This window comes from Thalassophryne amazonica, chromosome 21, assembly GCF_902500255.1.
Source record: "Thalassophryne amazonica chromosome 21, fThaAma1.1, whole genome shotgun sequence".
NCBI lineage: Eukaryota > Metazoa > Chordata > Actinopteri > Batrachoidiformes > Batrachoididae > Thalassophryne > Thalassophryne amazonica.
In genome coordinates, this window is record NC_047123.1 from 13,648,186 (window position 1) to 13,667,786 (window position 19,601).

Here is a 19,601-nt window from a genome sequence, read left to right on the forward strand (position 1 = left end):
TCACATCGTTATTCTCTCCTGTCTTTTCCTTTTATCCATATTTTCTGTCTTGCACCTCTAAATCTTTTTCTTTCACCTCTAAATCTTCCTTTCCAATCCTTTGTTTCATGTTCCCCTCTTTCTTTGTTTCTGTGTCTCTCTTAAACATGCATTATTCAGGGTCAAGTTGAGTTGATGGTGATTTTAACCTTGTTTAACCTTTCTTCAAATACACATACCCACTCACACGTCGATGCGTGCACTCTGCCTGTCTGCATAGTTAGTAAAAATAGATTTATGTGCCCAACAACCAGTGATGATGGATAAGCTTGAAGTAACCCTCTGTCCTTGCTCTCTCTTTTCACACCCGTAAATACAGACACTTTGTATTCATTAGAAAATGGGGGTCTCAGCCAAGTACTGCAGGTGGGCTGTGACAGGTCATTAAAAATTAAAAATAAATTTTAAAAAATCTTTGAATTTCTATTTTGTAATAAAATAATAATTGTAATGAAAGACGTGCGGAGGATTTCGCGCGTAGGCACGGAGCCGCTAATTGCACGCAACAAAAAAAACACCTCCGTGTTGGAAGTCTCACAGGACATGTTGGGGCATGTCCAGCTGTTACACAATTTCTCGGATACTCACTCAACTGAAAAGCCATAGAAAGCCATCTGAATCTTCTGAATGGTTTCCAACACGGACGTGTTTTTTTTTTTGTTGCATGCAATGAGCAGCTCCGTGCCGACACGTGAAATCCTCCACACGTCTTTCATTACAAAATCTCCTGTAACAGTGGAATGTGCCGCAAAAGTGCTATGTCCAGTTCTCTTGCCATTTCTGTGGTAGTCACACAATGTCCCGGATCAACACAGTGTTCAGTTTAGAAATGATCTGGTCGATCCTGCCTGTCGAATGGCCGCTCGTCGCGCCACGCGCCCTCCGCCGCTGTGGGCCATCTTTAAAAAGGTTTTAACACTCCTTAATCCGTGTGACGCCGACAGAATCTTCACCGAAATTCATCTGAATCTTTCGAATGGTTTCCAACTGGCTGTCTCTAACAGTTTCAGAAAAAAATTTCATGGAGCAAAGCAGCAGTCTCTCAGCCATTTCCCTGAAAATAAAAATCTGACGAGGGGGGTGGACCAGTGCTCACTCAAAGCCTGCCCACAGGCGAATGACGCAACCGACAGGCGTGAAAAAACTCACGCACGCGCACGAAGGTTCAAGCTTGGCTGATGCAGGCGCACATGATTCAAATCCATATAGTTTTTGAAAAAAATAAAAAGGTCCGTTACTTTTTGGGCAGACCACGTAAACTGATTATATGGATGTTCAGAGCTGTGTTTTCATGTTGTTGGTTTTCATTTTGCATGTCCACTTCAAGCTTGTTTGCTGTTAATTCCTCTGATTCAAATTGGTCATAAAATTCACTGGAGAGTGGTCCTCTTTGTCACTCATAATTTCTTTGTTCGCTTTTTGTTTTGTTTTATTTTGCGCCATGAGAAATGTAAAGAAACATCATTTTGGATCGCTTCATCCACCTCTCTGTATTCTCTCCTCCACCACCAAACACAAAAACGTCCACAACTCATCCACGCCCATGGTGTAGTTTTGTGCAAGTTAAAAAAAACTCGCTGTGAAATGAAAGAAAAGGACGGTCGCTATAACACCGCTGCGAGTATTTAAAAATGGCGGGTTTGATTCTCATCTCGGATGGCATGCTCATGACTCATCCAGTGACGACATTCTCTGACCAGTGAGTGGCCAGCAGGTTGAAGACGTCACTTTGCTCGGCTTGCTTGAAACTGCTCCTGAGCAGGTACCAAAAAAGCACCAGGTGCCAGGCACTAACCCTAATGGAAAAGCAGAAAAATTGTGTAGAGTCGTGCCGAGTAGAGCTACCTTTGTGCCGTGGAAAAGGGCCAAAAGTGAAAAATCTGATACACGATCCGAGTCGATTGCTATGGCAATCGGCCCGTACTTATTTGCCTCACTTAATACTTATATGCCTCACTGTAGCCATACAGTGGATCAAGTATTTGATCCGCTGTCCATTTCACAAGTTTTCCCACCGACAAAGAATGGTGATGTCTGTAATTTATATTGTAGGTAAACTTCAACTGTTAGAGACAGAATTAAAAAAAAATCAGAAAATCTCATTGTATGATTTTTAAATAATTTGCACTTTATTGCATGAAATAAGTATTTGATCACCTACCAAACAGTAAGAATTCTGGCTCTCAAAGACCTGTTAGTTTGTCTTTAAGAAGCCCTCCTATTGTGCATTCTTTACCTGCGTTAATTGCACCTGAGCCGTACGAAGGAGTGGACCAAAATCCATGCTGCAGTGTGTGTGCAAACTTGGTCAAAAACTACAGGAAACATTTAACCTCTGTAATTGCAAACAAAGATTTCTACACCACGGATGTGGCGCGGGGCTGGGTCAGCCCTACCCTTCCTGAAGGTAAGGATTATTAGGGCCTGAGTAGGAAAAAGTCTTACGAGGACCCTATTGTAATTGCGCTGTTTATTATTATTATATTTATTACACCTTGATGTGGCAGATCATTAACCTTCACAGACTAAGGTTAATTATGGAGTTCCACAAGGTTCTGTGCTAGGACCAATTTTATTCACTTTATACATGCTTCCCTTAGGCAGTATTATTAGACAGCATTGCTTAAATTTTCATTGTTACGCAGATGATACCCAGCTTTATCTATCCATGAAGCCAGAGGACACACACCAATTAGCTAAACTGCAGGATTGTCTTACAGACAAAAAGACATGGATGACCTCTAATTTCCTGCTTTTAAACTCAGATAAAACTAAAGTTATTGTACTTGGCCCCACAAATCTTAGAAACATGGTGTCTAACCAGATCCTTACTCTGGATGGCATTACCCTGACCTCTAGTAATACTGTGAGAAATCTTGGAGTCATTTTTGATCAGGATATGTCATTCAATGCGCATATTAAACAAATATGTAGGACTGCTTTTTGCATTTACGCAATATCTCTAAAATTAGAAAGGTCTTGTCTCAGAGTGATGCTGAAAAACTAATTCATGCATTTATTTCCTCTAGGCTGGACTATTGTAATTCATTATTATCAGGTTGTCCTAAAAGTTCCCTGAAAAGCCTTCAGTTAATTCAAAATGCTGCAGCTAGAGTACTAACGGGGACTAGAAGGAGAGAGCATATCTCACCCATATTGGCCTCTCTTCATTGGCTTCCTGTTAATTCTAGAATAGAATTTAAAATTCTTCTTCTTACTTATAAGGTTTTGAATAATCAGGTCCCATCTTATCTTAGGGACCTCATAGTACCATATCACCCCAATAGAGCGCTTCGCTCTCAGACTGCAGGATTACTTGTATTTCCTAGTTTTTGTAAGAGTAGAATGGGAGGCTCAGGCTCCTCTCCTGTGGAACTAGCTCCCAATTCAGATCAGGGAGACAGACACCCTCTCTACTTTTAAGATTAGGCTTAAAACTTTCCTTTTTGCTAAAGCTTATAGTTAGGGCTGGATCAGGTGACCCTGAACCATCCCTTAGTTATGCTGCTATAGACTTAGACTGCTGGGGGGTTCTCATGATGCACTGAGTGTTTCTTTCTCCTTTTGCTCTGTATGCACCACTCTGCATTTAATCATTAGTGATTGATCTCTGCTCCCCTCCACAGCATGTCTTTTTCCTGGTTCTCTCACTCAGCCCCAACCAGTCCCAGCAGAAGACTGCCCCTCCCTGAGCTTGGTTCTGCTGGAGGTTTCTTCCTGTTAAAAGGGAGTTTTTCCTTCCCACTGTCGCCAAGTGCTTGCTCACAGGGGGTCGTTTTGACCGTTGGGGTTTTTACGTAATTATTGTATGGCCTTGCCTTACAATATAAAGCACTTTGGGGTAACTGTTTGTTGTGATTTGGCGCTATATAAATAAAATTGATTGATTGAATTGATTGATTATTATTATTATTATTATTATTATTATTGCCACTTCTAAAATCCAAATTTTGGCCCTTTCCCATGCTCAAAAACTCACCAAATTTTCCAAAGTCGTCCGGCCGGATCCGAAATTCAATACTTTGGGGGTTTTGCACATAGTCGCAGCGAAATGGCAAAATAGCGCCCCCTAGAAACGTTCAAAAACCCCTCCGTATTGTGGTTTTTTTCATCGCAGCCTCACAAAATTCGGTACACATATTTACCATACCAGGATGCACAAAAAGTCTCTTACTGTCATGGTGAAATGTCGACAGGAAGTTGGCCATTTTGATTTTAAGTTTCGATTTGGAGATACTTTTTGCCATTTTTGGTCATTTCCACTACTTACATTTGAACGAACTCGTCCCAGGGATTTCATCCCATCGTCTTCAAATTTGGTCAACATCATCATGACCCAATGGTGATCAAAAGTTATGAAAAGATTGTAATTAGGTCAAATGGCGTGGCTGCTAGGGTTCGTCAAACTTTGGCGAGCTTTTCGGTGCACGCCATTTCACTTCAAACGGCTGTCAAGCCCACATAATTCATCGTAGATCCTTCAAACTTGCTGGACATGATGAGGGCTCCGCCCTGAATGTCTACATATATTAAGTTCCAACCTCCACCATAGCGCCCCCCGGTGGTGGCGGGAAATGTCCTATTTTTACTTTAAGAGGTCCTGATGTCACATACTTAACCCAATCAACTTCATTCTTCCTCTGCCAGCAAGGCATCAGACCGAGCATTACCTGGGTTGCTGCTTCTGAAATTGGTTATATGATCTGCCACATCTTTCTGGGGTCATTCACAGCGAAGTGGTCTTCTATCTTTTTCTTGTAGGCAACCTTGGCCTCCCTGATGCCTCTTTTCAGGTCGGTCCAGGGGCCCTGTACAGTGGTACAGGGCCCTTTCTCCTGATTTAAAGGCGGTGTTGTGGCTTTTTATTAGGGACTGGACTGCGCTGTTCATCCAGGTTTTCTGGTTTGGAAAAACCCTGACCCTTTTGTTGACGGTGATAGTGTCAGTGTTCGGTGGTCTCTGATCACTCACTTATTAGGTTTACAGTTTCACTGCCATGTTTAGTGGAACAACATCATTTATCACTACAGTGATGCATCAACTCCTCAACTACGACTGAACTCAAAGCCAGACTGCCTGATATCTTAGCTTCACATTTGGATGGTCTTGTGGATAGTTTAAACTCAGTGCTCAAAACTACACTTGACATGATTGCGTCACCTTTGTTAAAACCACGCCCCCCAAAACACATTCACCTTGGTTCAATAACAACTTGCATGACCTTAGGCATAAGGCTAGAGGTCTAGAACGGAAATGGTGTTGTTCAGAATTAGAAGTATTCCACCTTGTGTGGCGTGATGCTATCTTAGACTACAAGCATGCATAACTGACTACAAATCGGGGCGATTACTCTGATTTGAGCAACAAAAACAAGAGTAACGACATGGTGGCAACACTTATACATGGACAACCACCTGTAGTTCACTCTCCTTTTACAGCACAAGATTTCCAGGATTACTTCGAGAAGAAAATACCACTCCAGTTCCAATGAAGTTGGAACATTGTGTAAAATGTAAATAAAAACAGAATACAATGATTTGCAAATCCTCTTCAACCTATATTCAATAGAATACACCACAAAGACAAGATACTTAATGTTCAAACTGATAAACTTTATTGTTTTTGTGCAAATATTTGCTCATTTTAAAATAGATGCCTGCAACATGTTTCAAAAAAGCTGGGACTGTGGTATGTTTACCACTGTGTTACATCACCTTTCCTTCTAAGGGCCCTGCCCCACTGGGGAGAGGATTAATTGCGCATGAATTGAGCATACAAATTACGGGCATTCATTGTCGTCCGCAACAAAAATGGCCAAAAATGACAAATGTCCCAGTATGAATTACGGATATATTAATAATATATAGCGAATATATGATGAACAATCACGGTTATATAACGCATGTATTGAGGAAACTGATCCGACACATTGAGATTATCACGGCAGTATTATGGGTGTATTATGAATGCATCGCGCACATGCTGCGCGTTGCACGGCATCTGCACTGTGGTCATAAAATAAGTACACTCGGGCCTTTCTGCATCACTATTCACACGAACAACACAGCCTCTGGAGCATTTGCTGGACTTGGACAAGTTGATCACAGAGTGTTGTCATGCGAGGGTTAACTGTTCATGAGTTTGGGGAGCGGGAGGGGGGAAGCCGCTCGGGGTGTGAGACGGTGTTTTTTTTGTTTTTTTTTTGAGTGAGTTGTGGATAAACAGCAACTCTTCCTTTTGTTGGTGTTAAATAAAAGTCCTGGATTTCAGCAGCGACGTCTTTGTGCATTTACACAGCCGGACCGGCACTGACTGGCAGGTATGTCACTTTCTGCCACACTTTGGGTTTACGTGACTTGTTTGTTATGCATTCACAGATTGTCCGCAAATCAGCTGCAAAGCAGATGTAATAAAAATGCTTTATTCATGGCCAATTTGTATGCATTCGCTACAAAATATTTTAGTTTGTGATGTGGACAGGATGGGCACGCAATATATCTGTTTTACACACTGTTCCGGTCCGCTGCCAAGCCGCAAATCCCCGTCAGTTGCGGATATCAGCGGTTAACGGCAGATATACAGCGCATAGAGTGAGTATGTACGAGTATTGTGTATGAATTGAGTATGTATGGAGTATGTAAGGCGGATGTCATTCGCATTCAGATTTTTGAACAGCTCAAAAATCCTGGCTGCGGACATGCGTGCCTCTGCGGATGATCATGGACGTGTTCGGATGATGGCCGACTCATACAGGCATGTTACACGGATATTGCGGATGTTTGGCGAATATGGGCCAATTCTGTGCGCAATCCATACGCAAATCCTTCTAAACGCCAGTGGGACAGGGCCCTAACAACACTCAATAAGCCTTTGGGAACTGAGGACACTAACTGTTAAAGCTTTGCAGGTGGACTTCTTTCCCATTATTGCTTGATGTACGACTTCAGTTGTTCAACAATCCAGGGTCTCCATTGTCGTATTTTGCGTTTCATAATACACCACACATTTTCAATTGGCGACAGGTCTGGACTGCAGGCAGATCAGTCTAGTTCCCACACTCTTTTACTAAGAAGCCATGCTGTTGTAACACATGCAGAATGTGGCTTGGCATTGTCTTGCTGAAATAAGCAGGGACACCCATGAAAAAGACATTGCTTAGATGGCAGCATGTGTTGCTCCAAAACCTAGATGTACATTTCAGCTGATGTACCTTTGAATTGAAAACAATCTGGATGGTCTTTTTCCTCTTTTGTCCAGAGGACACGTTGTACATGATTTCCAAAAACAATTTGAAATGTGGACTCATCAGACCACAGCACACTTTTCCACTTTGCGTCTGTCCATTTCAAATGATCTCGGGGCCCAGAGAAGGCAGCGGCATTTCTGGATTTTGTTGATGTATGCCTTTCACCTTGCATGGTAGAGTTTTAACTTGCACTTGTAGATGTATCGACGAAATGTGTTAACTGACAATGGTTTTCTGAAGTGTTCCTGAGCCCACGCGGTAAGATCCTTTACACAACAAGCTCAGTTTTTAATGCAGTGCTGCCTGATGGATCAAAGGTCACAGGTATTCAATGTTGGTTTTTGGCCTTGCCGCTTACGTGCAGAAAGTTCTCCAGATTCGCTGAATCTTCTGATTATATTATTGGACTGCAGATGATGGAATCCCTAAATTCCTTGCAATTGAACATTGAGAAACATTGTTCTTAAACTGCTGGACTATTTTTTCACGTAGTTGTTCACAAAGTGGTGATCCTCGCCCCATCTTTGCTTGTGAATGGCTGAGCCTTTTGGGGATGCTCACCCAATCAAGACACTCACCTGTTTCCAATTAACCTGTTCACCTGTGGAATGTTCCAAAAAGGTGTTCTTTTGAGCATTCATCAACTTTCCCAGCTTTTGTTGCCCGGTCCCAGCTTTTTTGAAATTTGTTGTAGGCATCCAATTCAAAATGAGCAAATATTTGCATAAAAACAACAATTGTATCAGTTTGAACATTAAATATCTTGTCTTTGTGGCGTATTCAATTGAATATAGGTTGAAGAGGATTTGTAAATCATTGTATTCTGTTTTTATTTACATTTCACACATCGTCCCAACTTCATTGGAATTGGGGTTGTAGAAGGCATTAGGTTAAACATATCCCAGCATGCCTTAACCCAGCCACTACACACTGCTATTGAGGTGGGTGCCATTACTGAGGAATTACCTAGATTTACAGAATTTCATAGTATCTCACTAGGCCTGCTGGCAAAATTTGTAATGTCTACAAAAAGCACAACCTGCTTATTTGAAAATATGCCAACAAAACTGTTTAAGGACCTGCGGCCCACTCTTGGGCTGATTGTCCTGGAAATTATTAATATCTCATTAACTTCTGGATCTTTTCCTAAAGGTTTCAAATCTGCAGTGATTAAACCATTACTTAAGAAATCTAATCTTGACCCTAGTGTATTGAAAAACTATAGGCCAATATCAAATTAATCATTTTGCTCTAAAAGTCTAGAAAAAAAAGTGGTTTCACGGCAGCTCATGGGCTACCTTACTGAGAATCACCTTTTTGAGCCACTGAAGTCTGCTTTTTCTCCCTTTATATAGCACCCATTGGGCACATATTGCAGCGTTTGGGAGTTACCTTTCACTGCTATGCTGATGATATGTGCCGATAACTGCTGGTAATCTCATCCACATAAAATCCTTAGAAGACTGCCTTGCATCAGTGAGTAAGCTCGATGTCTAGCAACTTCCTACTTTTAAACTCTGATAAGACTGAAATGATGGTTCTTGGTCCAATGAGACATTGGCATCAATTTGACCAGTTAACGCTTGGCCTAGGCTCGTGTGTCATACATCACACTGACAAAGTAAGGAACCTTGGGGTAATTTTTGATCCTACGTTGACCTTTGACCTCCACATTAGAGATATTACGAGAAGTGCTTTCTTCCCCCTGCAAAATACAGCGAAAATTCATCCCATCCTGTCTATGGCTGATGCTGAGACCCTGATTCATGCATTTGTCTCTTCTAGACCACTGCAATATTCTATTTTCTGGTTTACCGCAGTCCAGCATTAGAGGTCTCCAACTGGTTCAAAATGCTGCTGCCAGAGTTTTGACACGAAGCACAAAGTTTGACCACATTACACCCATTTTGGCATTTCTTCACTGGCTTCCTGTCCCTGTGAGATAAAATTTTAAGGTTCTGTTAATAACCTATAAAATTATTCACGGACTAGCACTTCCCTACTTAGCTGACCTACTTAAACCACATATACCGGCCCAGGCTCTGAATTCTCCAGTTGCAGGACTACTTTCTGTCCCTTGGGTGAATAAAAAGTCTGCGGATCACAGAGCTTTCTCTTAAGCCCCTGTCACATTGGCGTATTTGTAGAGCTGCTCATTGCGGCATTGTGTTTCATTTAAATACGCCCGAAATACGCGCGTACTCAGGCTTTTTCAGTGTTCCTTCATACTTGCAGCTGATCAGACCTGATCTATCTGGTCGTCTGGTGATCGCACCGACATGCAGCGAGTGCGCTTTTATTTTAAAGATTTAAACCTCTGATTAGACAGAGAGAGAGAGAGAGAGAGAGAGAGAGAGAGAGAGAGAGAGAGAGAGAGCGCACGGGAGCGCGCTTTTATGAAACGACAACAGTCAGCTTTGTGACACAGTGAACAGTCCTCATATAATGAGTCCAGTATGATAAAGTGAAGCAATGATCTTGCAGTATTTATAGCTCCAGAAGAACAATGGAGCCCGGCAGGAGGTGTGAAATGGCGTACAGTACCATGTTGCAGCGTGGGCGGGCTCACAATAGCGGACAGTAGCATGGCGCTGCATGTATTTGCGTGAAGACTCCATGCTATGCTGTACGCCGAAGAAAATTAACATGTTTAATTTCTTCCGTCCTACGTGCATAGCCCTCAACATACCGCTGTGTATTGAGGAAAAACTCCACGTGAAGTGGGCGGAGAGCTGCTCATTGCAGCATAAATGATACGCTGTAATGAGCAGCTCTACGAATACGCCAATGTGACAGGGGCTTTATTGAGTCCCTGTTCTGTGGAATGATCTCCCTGCATCAATAAAAAAAAGTCAGATTCTGTAGAGACTTTCAAGCCCAGACTTAAGACACACTTATTTTCCCTTTCGTATGGCGAGCAGGGTTGGTAAGGTTAGACCTTACTTGTGTAAAGCACCTTGATGCATCCTTGTTGTGATCTGGTGCTATATAAATGAAAATAAATTGAATAAATTGAAAATTGACTAGAGAGGGTTAATGTTGATGCCCATGTTTCACCTGGCTGCAACAGATATATGGCTACTTTCAAGTTACTCAGGATGAACCAGTTGTCTGCCTGGGTCAATGTTACCCAGGCCCCAAAGCAGTTCCATAGTGTGTTGGATAGGCAGAGCACTAGCGCATGTTCACAGACCTGACCTGACCAAATCCATGGCACAAGACTGATTCCACATAACTTCTGTCTCACACAAAAAAAATCAATCAAGAAATCATTCTGCATGTTGAGCCCAGTTTGCAGACCAACCCTAACCCAGTCCCTTCAAAACTGATCTATTTATGTCCTGAACCGCAGTCAAGATAAATAACCTAATTCACTTTTAGTTTTTTTCAAAACCAATACTTACTGAATATAATTTTTTATTTAAAGCAGTTCATGACAAGAAAATAAACTGCATGACTACCACCGCATGTCAAAAATGTTGTAGAACATCAATTTCACTGTATTTTATAATGTGAAGTTTCCTATAAAAACACATTGCAAGCATTTTGTATTCGTGGAGTGCATGTTTCTGAATGTGTGTTAATGTGTGCCCAGTTGGTAGCAAATGCAAATGTGTTCAAGATGCATTTATAAAAATGTCATTTGTGGGTATGCCTGAACTCACCTCTCCTGATTGTCTGCGTTTTCTTGTGGAGTTGATGAACTGTGTTTTTTGGGACTGTAGACAGAAGAGTTTTGACATAAAGGTGAAAACAAATATTCATAATTTTCAGAGATCCCTAGATTTTCAAATGATTTCCTAGAATATGGTAACTGATAAAGTATCACATTATATATATTCCTTTAAGGTGCGTTTACACATAATGATGACAAGTCACGAATGCCACGAAGTATACATTCTTGGCTGCTGATCACGAATGTGATTATTCAGGGCGGAGGCATCAGGTCTCCTCAGGAACTGCTGCAACCTGTTACCACGCATTACGATTAATGGCACGTGTTGCTAGAGAATTATCAGGAACCATAACACACGGTCAAGAATAAGTTTCCGCATTGTTGCGTGCTGTAATAATCAGGTCCCATCTTATCTTAGGGACCTCTTAGTACCATATCACCCCAATAGAGTGCTTCGCTCTCAGACTGCAGGCTTACTTGTAGTTCCTAGGGTTTGTAAGAGTAGAATGGGAGGCAGAGCCTTCAGCTTTCAGGCTCCTCTCCTGTGGAACCAGCTCCCAATTCGGATTAGGGAGACAGACACCCTCTCTACTTTTAAGATTAGGCTTAAAACTTTCCTTTTTGCTAAAGCTTATAGTTAGGGCTGGATCAGGTGACCCTGAACCATCCCTTAGTTATGCTGCTATAGACTTAGACTGCTGGGGGGTTCCCATGATGCACTGAGTGTTTCTTTCTCTTTTTGCTCTGTATGCACCACTCTGCATTTAATCATTAGTGATTGATCTCTGCTCTCTTCCACAGCATGTCTTTTTCCTGATTCTCTCCCCTCAGCCCCAACCAGTCCCAGCAGAAGACTGCCCCTCCCTGAGCCTGGTTCTGCTGGAGGTTTCTTCCTGTTAAAAGGGAGTTTTTCCTTCCCACTGTCGCCAAGTGCTTGCTCATAGGGGGTCGTTTTGACCGTTGGGGTTTTTCTGTAATTATTGTATGGCTTTTGCCTTGCAATATGAGGCCCCTTGGGGCAACTGTTGTTGTGATTTGGCGCTATATAAATAAAATTGAATTGAATTGAATTGTTATGTGCGATAGCGGATAACAGCGCATCATTAAGTTCTGTCATGTTGTGAATGAGGCGAATTGTCTCCATACACCACCCATATTCATCCATCAGCTGCTGAGCAATTCAGATCACTACAGTTTGCTCCACAGCAGAAGAACTTTGTGACAGCATGCTTAGTTGGACTCTGTGCCATGGAGTGGCGCAGAGAGGAGGAGGACACGGAAAGCCAGATGTGTGGCTCCACACGGCTCTTGTCTCGCTCGTTTTCCCAAACATCAGGCACATGCAGCAGGTGAAACACCTGCAGGAGTGTGCTGAAGAGCACTGGAATGAAACTTTCAGTCAACTTGGCATCACTGTCCTCCTTCAGCATACTGCAGTAATGAAACTGAATGCGGTGCAGCAGGGTTTAATTGTGCGCATGTCAGAGAAGAACGCTGTCATGCTCTATTAAGGATCACCACTAATCGAGACGGATCAACACGCTCAGTTGCGACCTCCACAACATGAGGCGAAATGAGGGTGGTGCGTGAAATTCGTGGAAGATTTTTTGACAGCCAAATAAATGCTCCACAAAAATCATGAATATCACACACCAACACTCACTATTAAAAAACCTATTCAGATGCGTTAAGTCACGTTAAGAATGTCAGGAATGTGCCAAGAATGACGCAAATATGACACTTGTAATGCGTCCTGCCTATGTGTAAACGCACCACAGAAAACCTCAGAAAAATCCATTGTTTTATGATTCTGGGTTGATGCTTCATTTAGGAGACATGCAACTCCAAATCATAAAAAGCTGGGATGACATGGAAAATGCAAAAATAAATAAATAAAGCAACAAAGAAAATGCAGTGATTATTACATTAACTTTGACTTCTATTTCCAGACAGCAGGAACCCAAGATATTTTATGTTTTGTGTGGTCAACTTCACTTCATTTGTTAATATAATACATTATCATATACCTATAAATGATATGCCAATATGATTGGATAAAACACTAAACAATAAATAGCAATACACCCTTGTGATATTTTTTGCGGATGGGTAATATTTTTCATACCACCCAAGTAAAACCCACAAAATGAATGTCGCCTTGGTAATCAGCCAAACCGGACAGAGGAGCAGCGCCACGACGAAGAGGCGCGGTCAGAGGAACTATGAAATACTGGTGAGTCACTATGAATAATTTCTTACGTGTTCAACCTCGTAGGTTGATTGTTAAAATTAAATTTGTTAGTTCTAAAAGCCATCAGAATTATTTATAGGAAAACATTCTTTTTTTTCTACTAAGGTTTGAACTTTGAGTGTTTACACAGGAGAGAAAAGTGAGAAAATGCTAATGCCTGTTTGAGAAAAGTGTATAAAGTGTGTAGTGAGGGGTTTTACAGCCTTAAAACATCTATAATAATAGACTACTGACTGACTACTGACTACTGACTGCTGACTACTTCGCGGATTTCGCCTATCGCGGGTTATTTTTAGAACTTAACTCCCGCAATAAACGAGGGACCACCGTATATGATCCATGATCCATATGATCCACTGTATATGTTCCATACACCCACTGATTCTATTTACTTCAACTCTGCTGGCAAGTAGATGAGCTAATCAATAAATTCACCTGTTTTCCATGCACAGGTAGATGCTGTACGTGGATGGACATTAACTCACTGAATGTCAATGTCAACACATTGTAACCTTTTGAATCCAAAAGATGCTCACCCTGACACACACACACACACACACACGCGCACACACACACACACACACACACACACACACACACACACACACACACCATGATCAACTTTTGCTCATGTGTCTATTAATTGATCAATGATGGTATGTCACAAAGACTTTATTCAATCATTTACTGGAAGTATAAGTTCTCACCAAGAGTGTGCAGACAATCTTGGACACAATCTTTCACTCACAGCCATTCCTAGAGTCAGAGAAGGTCACATAATCTGCTTGGGCAGAGTGACTGTCAGAGTGAAGCACAGTATGTCTGTGTAATACAGGATGTGTTATTCTGAGTTTTTTTCATGACAGAAGCCCTCTGAAGGCAGTCTGTGTCATCTACCTGTTGTCTACATATGCTTTGGATGCAATCATGCAGGAGTGGATGTGGAAATCTGGATGGATTCTGACATGGTTGACCACGCCTCTTTGCCTCCCGACTACGTCCGATTATGGCAATGTTTGCTGTTTTAGCCTGGTTCCTGCACATTCTTGCTATGTGTGATGGGGACTTTAGAAAATCAAAAAAATACCCTAGTCAACAACTGGAAAATGCATTTTTTATTTAGTTTTTCATAAAAGGGAAAGGATTTTTTTTATTGTCCATGTGGATGGATGGCACAGAGCTGTGGATTTACGCTGAAATGTCCGTGATCCACAGACGTCTTCTTATGGACTTATACTTCTCACTTCTTTCAGCAGGTGATAAGCTTTTTGTATAGACCTTGGTTAACCATATGACCTGTGGAAGAGGTACTACCAGAAAGTAGTGAGTTTTACTGAGGTAGAGTTGAGCTTAACGCCTCTCAATTGCTTTACTGCTGCAAAATACTTAGTAAACAGGAGCTTCCAGCAGGGGGCACAGCATAAATGGACTGCATTTATATAGTGCTTTTCCATCTGCATCAGACGCTCAAAGCACTTTACAATTATGCCTCACATTCACCCCGATGTCAGGGTGCTGCCATACAAGGCGCTCACTACACACCGGGAGCAATAGGGGATTAAAGGCCTTGCCCAAGGGCCCTTAGTGATTTTCCAGTCAGGTGGGGATTTGAACCCATGATCTTCTGGACTCAAGCCCAACACCTTAACCACTAGACCATCAACTCCCCTACAAAGACAGAAGTGGTGATTCATTGTTGGGGTTTGTGATCGTGGTGTTAAAACTCAATTTTGAAAGTTATCAGTTATCTGTAGCTTCCGATAGTTTTTTGGGTGGTTTATCGGTTTAGCTTCATAAAAGATAAATTTTCAGTTAGCTGATTAGCTGTTATTGAAGCTAACGTTTTGGTTAGCTGTGCCCACCGCTGCCAGGAAGTCAGTGTGGGTTTCAGCCCTCATGTAGTTCTGCTGACATGATCTTTTCCCAGATACAGGAAAAGTGTCGAGAACAATGGTCACCTCTTCTTACACGGACCTTCCAAAATCCTTTGACAGTGTTCATCGGTAAACTCGCTGGCACATTCTCATTAAATATGAATGTCCAGAGAAGCTTGTTAAAAGGATTTGACTCTTGCATGATGACATGAACGCTACCATCCTGCATGATAGTTTCCTATCACGCAGAAAGCCCTTTCCAGTCAAAGGCGGAGTCAAACAAGGCCTGGTTATGCCCCCCCCCCCCAACTATTGATGGGGGCTGTTCCGCAGCTTGCTGGACCTTTCCTCAAGGATGATGCTGACATCCAGTACCAACTCAATGGCAACATTTTCAATCTTCAGAGGCTTCGAGCCAAAACACAAGTTTCCTTCACAACCATTGTAGAGTTCAGTAGTTCAGTATGCAGATGACTCTGCTGTCTGCTCCTGCTCCGAGGATGGCATACAAAGGACTGTTGATGCTTTTAAAACCGCTTGTAGTAGATCAGGCCTTTCTCTCAATATCAGCAAGGCTGAGATCATGTCGCCAGCAGATTCTCTTTTATCAAATCAATGGTGAAAAACTCAACGTGGTTAGGCACTTTAAATATCTGGGAAGTACTGTCTCCAACAATGCCTGCCTGGATGCAGAAATTCAAAGTTGCATCAGTGCAGCCATGACAGCTTTAACAAGCTCAGCAAGTGAATATTCTGCAACAATGATATTCAAACCAGCATGAAGATTATAGTCTATGATGCAATCATCATGTTAATCTTCTTCATGCTGCTGCTGCAGGTCAGCAATGAGGACTTAGTGTGGATGATTCTGGGCGATTCAAAGTTTGGATGTGACCTTCCTCTTTAGCTCCTTCCCGCCGGTTTAGATTGGGCCGGAATTTATACAGGTGTCCGCCACCGCAGGCGTCCGTATAAAGTGGGCTAACAGCATGTTCAGTCAGTGTGTGAAATTACATATTTTATTTTGGACATTGATTATCCACCAATTAATATTTTTTTCCTACACTATAAATGTGACCCAAAGACATTGGTAAACCCATTTCTAACACCAAAACAGCTCATGCACATGAATAAAGGTGCATTTTCAATAAACATCTGAAGAATTTCAAGAAACGTACTTCATATTTTCAGAATTAGAGCCAAATCTTGACACTGTTGCTGACAAATATATGTCTCACATTCAGAAGGTTGAGTTTGTTCTGAATATTTTTTGTAATGCAACATATGACTATTATACTATTATGCAAGTACCTTAAGAAGGAACTCACTGAAGGTATGGCAAAATAGAGAAAATGCCCTTCAGGTTCGAAAGGGTTAAGTGTTGTGAGAAGCAATGGCAACCTTACAAAGTTGCAAATGCTTTAGTGTCCAAACTTGTTTTTGTAATGTGTTGCAGACCTAAGATGTAGGAATGGATGTATATTAACAAATTAATTGGATCACTGCTTTTATTTTTGGTATGTCCCATGTCATCCCAACTGCTGGACTTGGCTCTAGCTTCCCCGTAAGCCTTAACTGGAATAAGAGGGTATAGAAAATAAATGTCGTCCCAACTTTTTCATATTTGGGGTTACAGATTACAGCTAGCATTACAAATTTTCTGTTGTGACTTGCACATTTTTTTCAGATATGAGAGAATCATTGAAACCTTACCTGCTGGTTTGTTGCTGAAGATCCGCTGACTGCCAGAAGAATGGTCCCGGTGTCTGCCAGAGTGCTGAAGGACAAACTGACCTCTGTGGCAACTGCCAGTGACAGGCCAGCCAGCTCCATGTAGCCAGGCTTTGAGAAACTGACTGTGTACAGGTTCTAAAAACAAAGATGAATCAGTTTGTGTGTGTTTTATGACATATCAAGGAAAATGCTTGTTTTAAATTGCACAAATCAACTGTAGATAGAAAAAAAATGTAGCTCAGAACAACTACAATAACAAAAAGAGATAAGATAAGACTTTACTGATCTCACAGAGAATTCACGTTACATCAGCTCTTAAAAAACACACAAGATGGGTGCGAGTAGAGGCAAATGTTCATCAAACAGCGTGTGCAAGGATAAGCAATAATAACAGTAACAGTACAATAAAATAAGAAAATGTGGTAGAAATATAATATGTATGTATACACACACACACACACACACACATATATATATATATAAAAGCATGAATGGGATTGAAAAAGAGACAGGAGCATCTTATTTACAATATGTGAAGTGGAATTTAGATGTGATAAGGTGACATTAGTGTAGGGATTTGTAAATGAGTTGTTATTGCACATGATTTGTGGACATATTAATATTGCACGTGATTTGTGGACATATTACTGCATGTGGTTATTTCACAATGTTATTGTACAGTCTGACAGCAGCAGGGAGGAATGACCTGCGGTATCATTCCTTCTTGCACTGAGGGTGCCTCAGCCTGTCACTGAACGAGCTGCTCAGCTCCACTACAGTCCGGTGCAGAGGGTGAGAGGAGTTGTCCATGATGGATTTGCCTGACACCCTCCTCTCAGCCACCTCCTCCAGAGAGTCCAGAGGACAGCCCAGGACAGAGCTGGACTTCCTGACCAGGTTATTCAGTCTCTTTCTCGCTGCTGCCCGGGGCCCAACAGATGACAGCATAGAAGAGAGCAGAGGCTACAACAGAGTCATAGAAGGACTTAAGCAGAGGCCTGCTCACTCCAAAGGATCTCAATCGCCTCAGGAGGTGGAGGCGTCTCTGTCCTTTCTTGTACAGGGTGTCAGTGTTGTGAGTCCAGTCCAGTTTGTTGTTGAGGTGAACACCCAGGTATCTGAAACTGTCCACAGTCTCTATGTCCTCCCCCTGGATGTTCACTGGTGGGTGAGGAGGTGGTTTCCTCCTGAAGTCGATCATCTCCTTCGTCTTACTGGTGTTGAGACACAAGTGGTTGCGCTCACACCAGTCCACGACGTCTGTGATGACTGACCGGTACTCCAGCTCGTTCCCCTCAGACACACGACCCACAATGGCGGAGTCATCAGAGAACCTCTGGAGATGGCAGCTGTCCGTGTTGTAAGTGAAGTCCGAGGTGTAGAGGGTGAAGAGGAAAGGTGAGAGGACGGTGCCCTGGGGGGCCCCGGTGCTGCACCTTACCACCTCAGACTGACAGCCGCGCAGCCGCATGTACTGTGGGCGGTCAGTGAGGTATTCGTTTGTGAAATTTCATACTGTCTTCTTAAGTTAACTATTTAAACAGTTCTTTTAGTCAGACAGGGAAGATTGTTTTGTAAAACAATCCTCCCTGTCTGACTAAAAGAAGTGTTTAAATGGTCAGTGAGGTAGTCGATGGTCCAGTCGGCAATATGTCCATCCGCACGTGCGTCCTCCAGCTTCCCCCGCAGCAGCGCCAGTCTGATGGTGTTGAAAGCGGTGGAGAAATCAAAGAACATGACTCTCACAGTGCTCCCGCCGGTCTCCAGGTGGGTGAACACTCGCTGTCATCTACCCTGATGTTGGGCCTGTAGGCGAACTGCAGTGGGTCCAGGATGTCGCTCACCACGGTGCGGAGGTGAGACAGGACGTGCCGTTCCATGGTCTTCATGTGCGGTGTTTTGGGAACCGGGACCACACAGGAGGTCTTCCACAGCTTGAATTTATTTAATCAGTGCAGACTTCCTGAAGACTTTACTCACACAAGACCTTTCATGCACTTTTTTTTACAAAAACCAGCAAAGCAAAGTCACAGAGCCCCTTGCAAAAGTCTTTATATTAAATTTTAAAATTACCCATCTTCAAGACCAACTGAAAGCAAATCTCTGCATCTTGATATAAATTAAATAAAAGTATCAAAGCCAAGATGATGGGTTACATAAGTAATGGTCCCCTTTGATATAACACACATACAGTAGTAAAGTTTTATTTTTCCAGCTATCTTTAGATAGGTCAGAGGATGGATACATGAACATTTTCAAGTCACTGAATATGTTGTTGTTTGTCTTTTGGCTGCTCTCATTTGTTCAGGGTTGTCAGAGTGGATTCAGCACAGTAACACATTGGGATATGACAAGTTCTACACATGATGACTGCAACTCCAGTTTCACTTGGAGAAACAGACACAGCACCTGGTTTACCTAAGAAGGTTCCCCATCCAAGTACTAATCAAGACCCACTCTGCTTAGCTTCTGAGAAGTGATGGGATCAAACTTACACAGAGCAGACTGGCTGCAAGTCACTGAGTTATGTCTTTAAGAAACAGAAACAGTATGGTCCTCTATGGTAAATCTGTCTGGAGGAAGCAGCTTTCAAAAACTAAGTGACTGAGCAAAGCCACCAACACACCAAGGCAAGAAAGAAAGTCTTGCGTGGCTCCGACTGGAGAAACTGTGCACAGTGTAAGTTTTGAATTTTGCATCACCAGTTGTACAGCCTCATGATGAAGTGGAATATATTTTCTTAAAAAGAAGGCTTGTCAGAAGGCACATCGGATATGAAAG

General features: G+C 42.3%; 1 protein-coding gene across 5 annotated transcripts in view; it reads right to left on the minus strand.

The window, feature by feature from the left end:
- The window catches only part of lama2 (laminin, alpha 2), a 780,279-nt gene that overhangs the window by 127,711 nt on the left and 632,967 nt on the right, over window positions 1-19,601 (minus strand). For all 5 annotated transcript variants that reach the window (XR_004558560.1, XM_034162644.1, XM_034162643.1 and 2 more), the window contains 2 exons: window positions 16,800-16,955; window positions 10,951-11,004 (listed from right to left, as the gene is read on the minus strand). Coding sequence is in view for 4 of the 5 variants with exons in the window: in XM_034162644.1 (XP_034018535.1) it covers window positions 10,951-11,004; window positions 16,800-16,955 (210 nt within the window). In the remaining variant the exon portion in view is untranslated. The remainder of the gene's footprint in view (window positions 1-10,950; window positions 11,005-16,799; window positions 16,956-19,601) is intronic.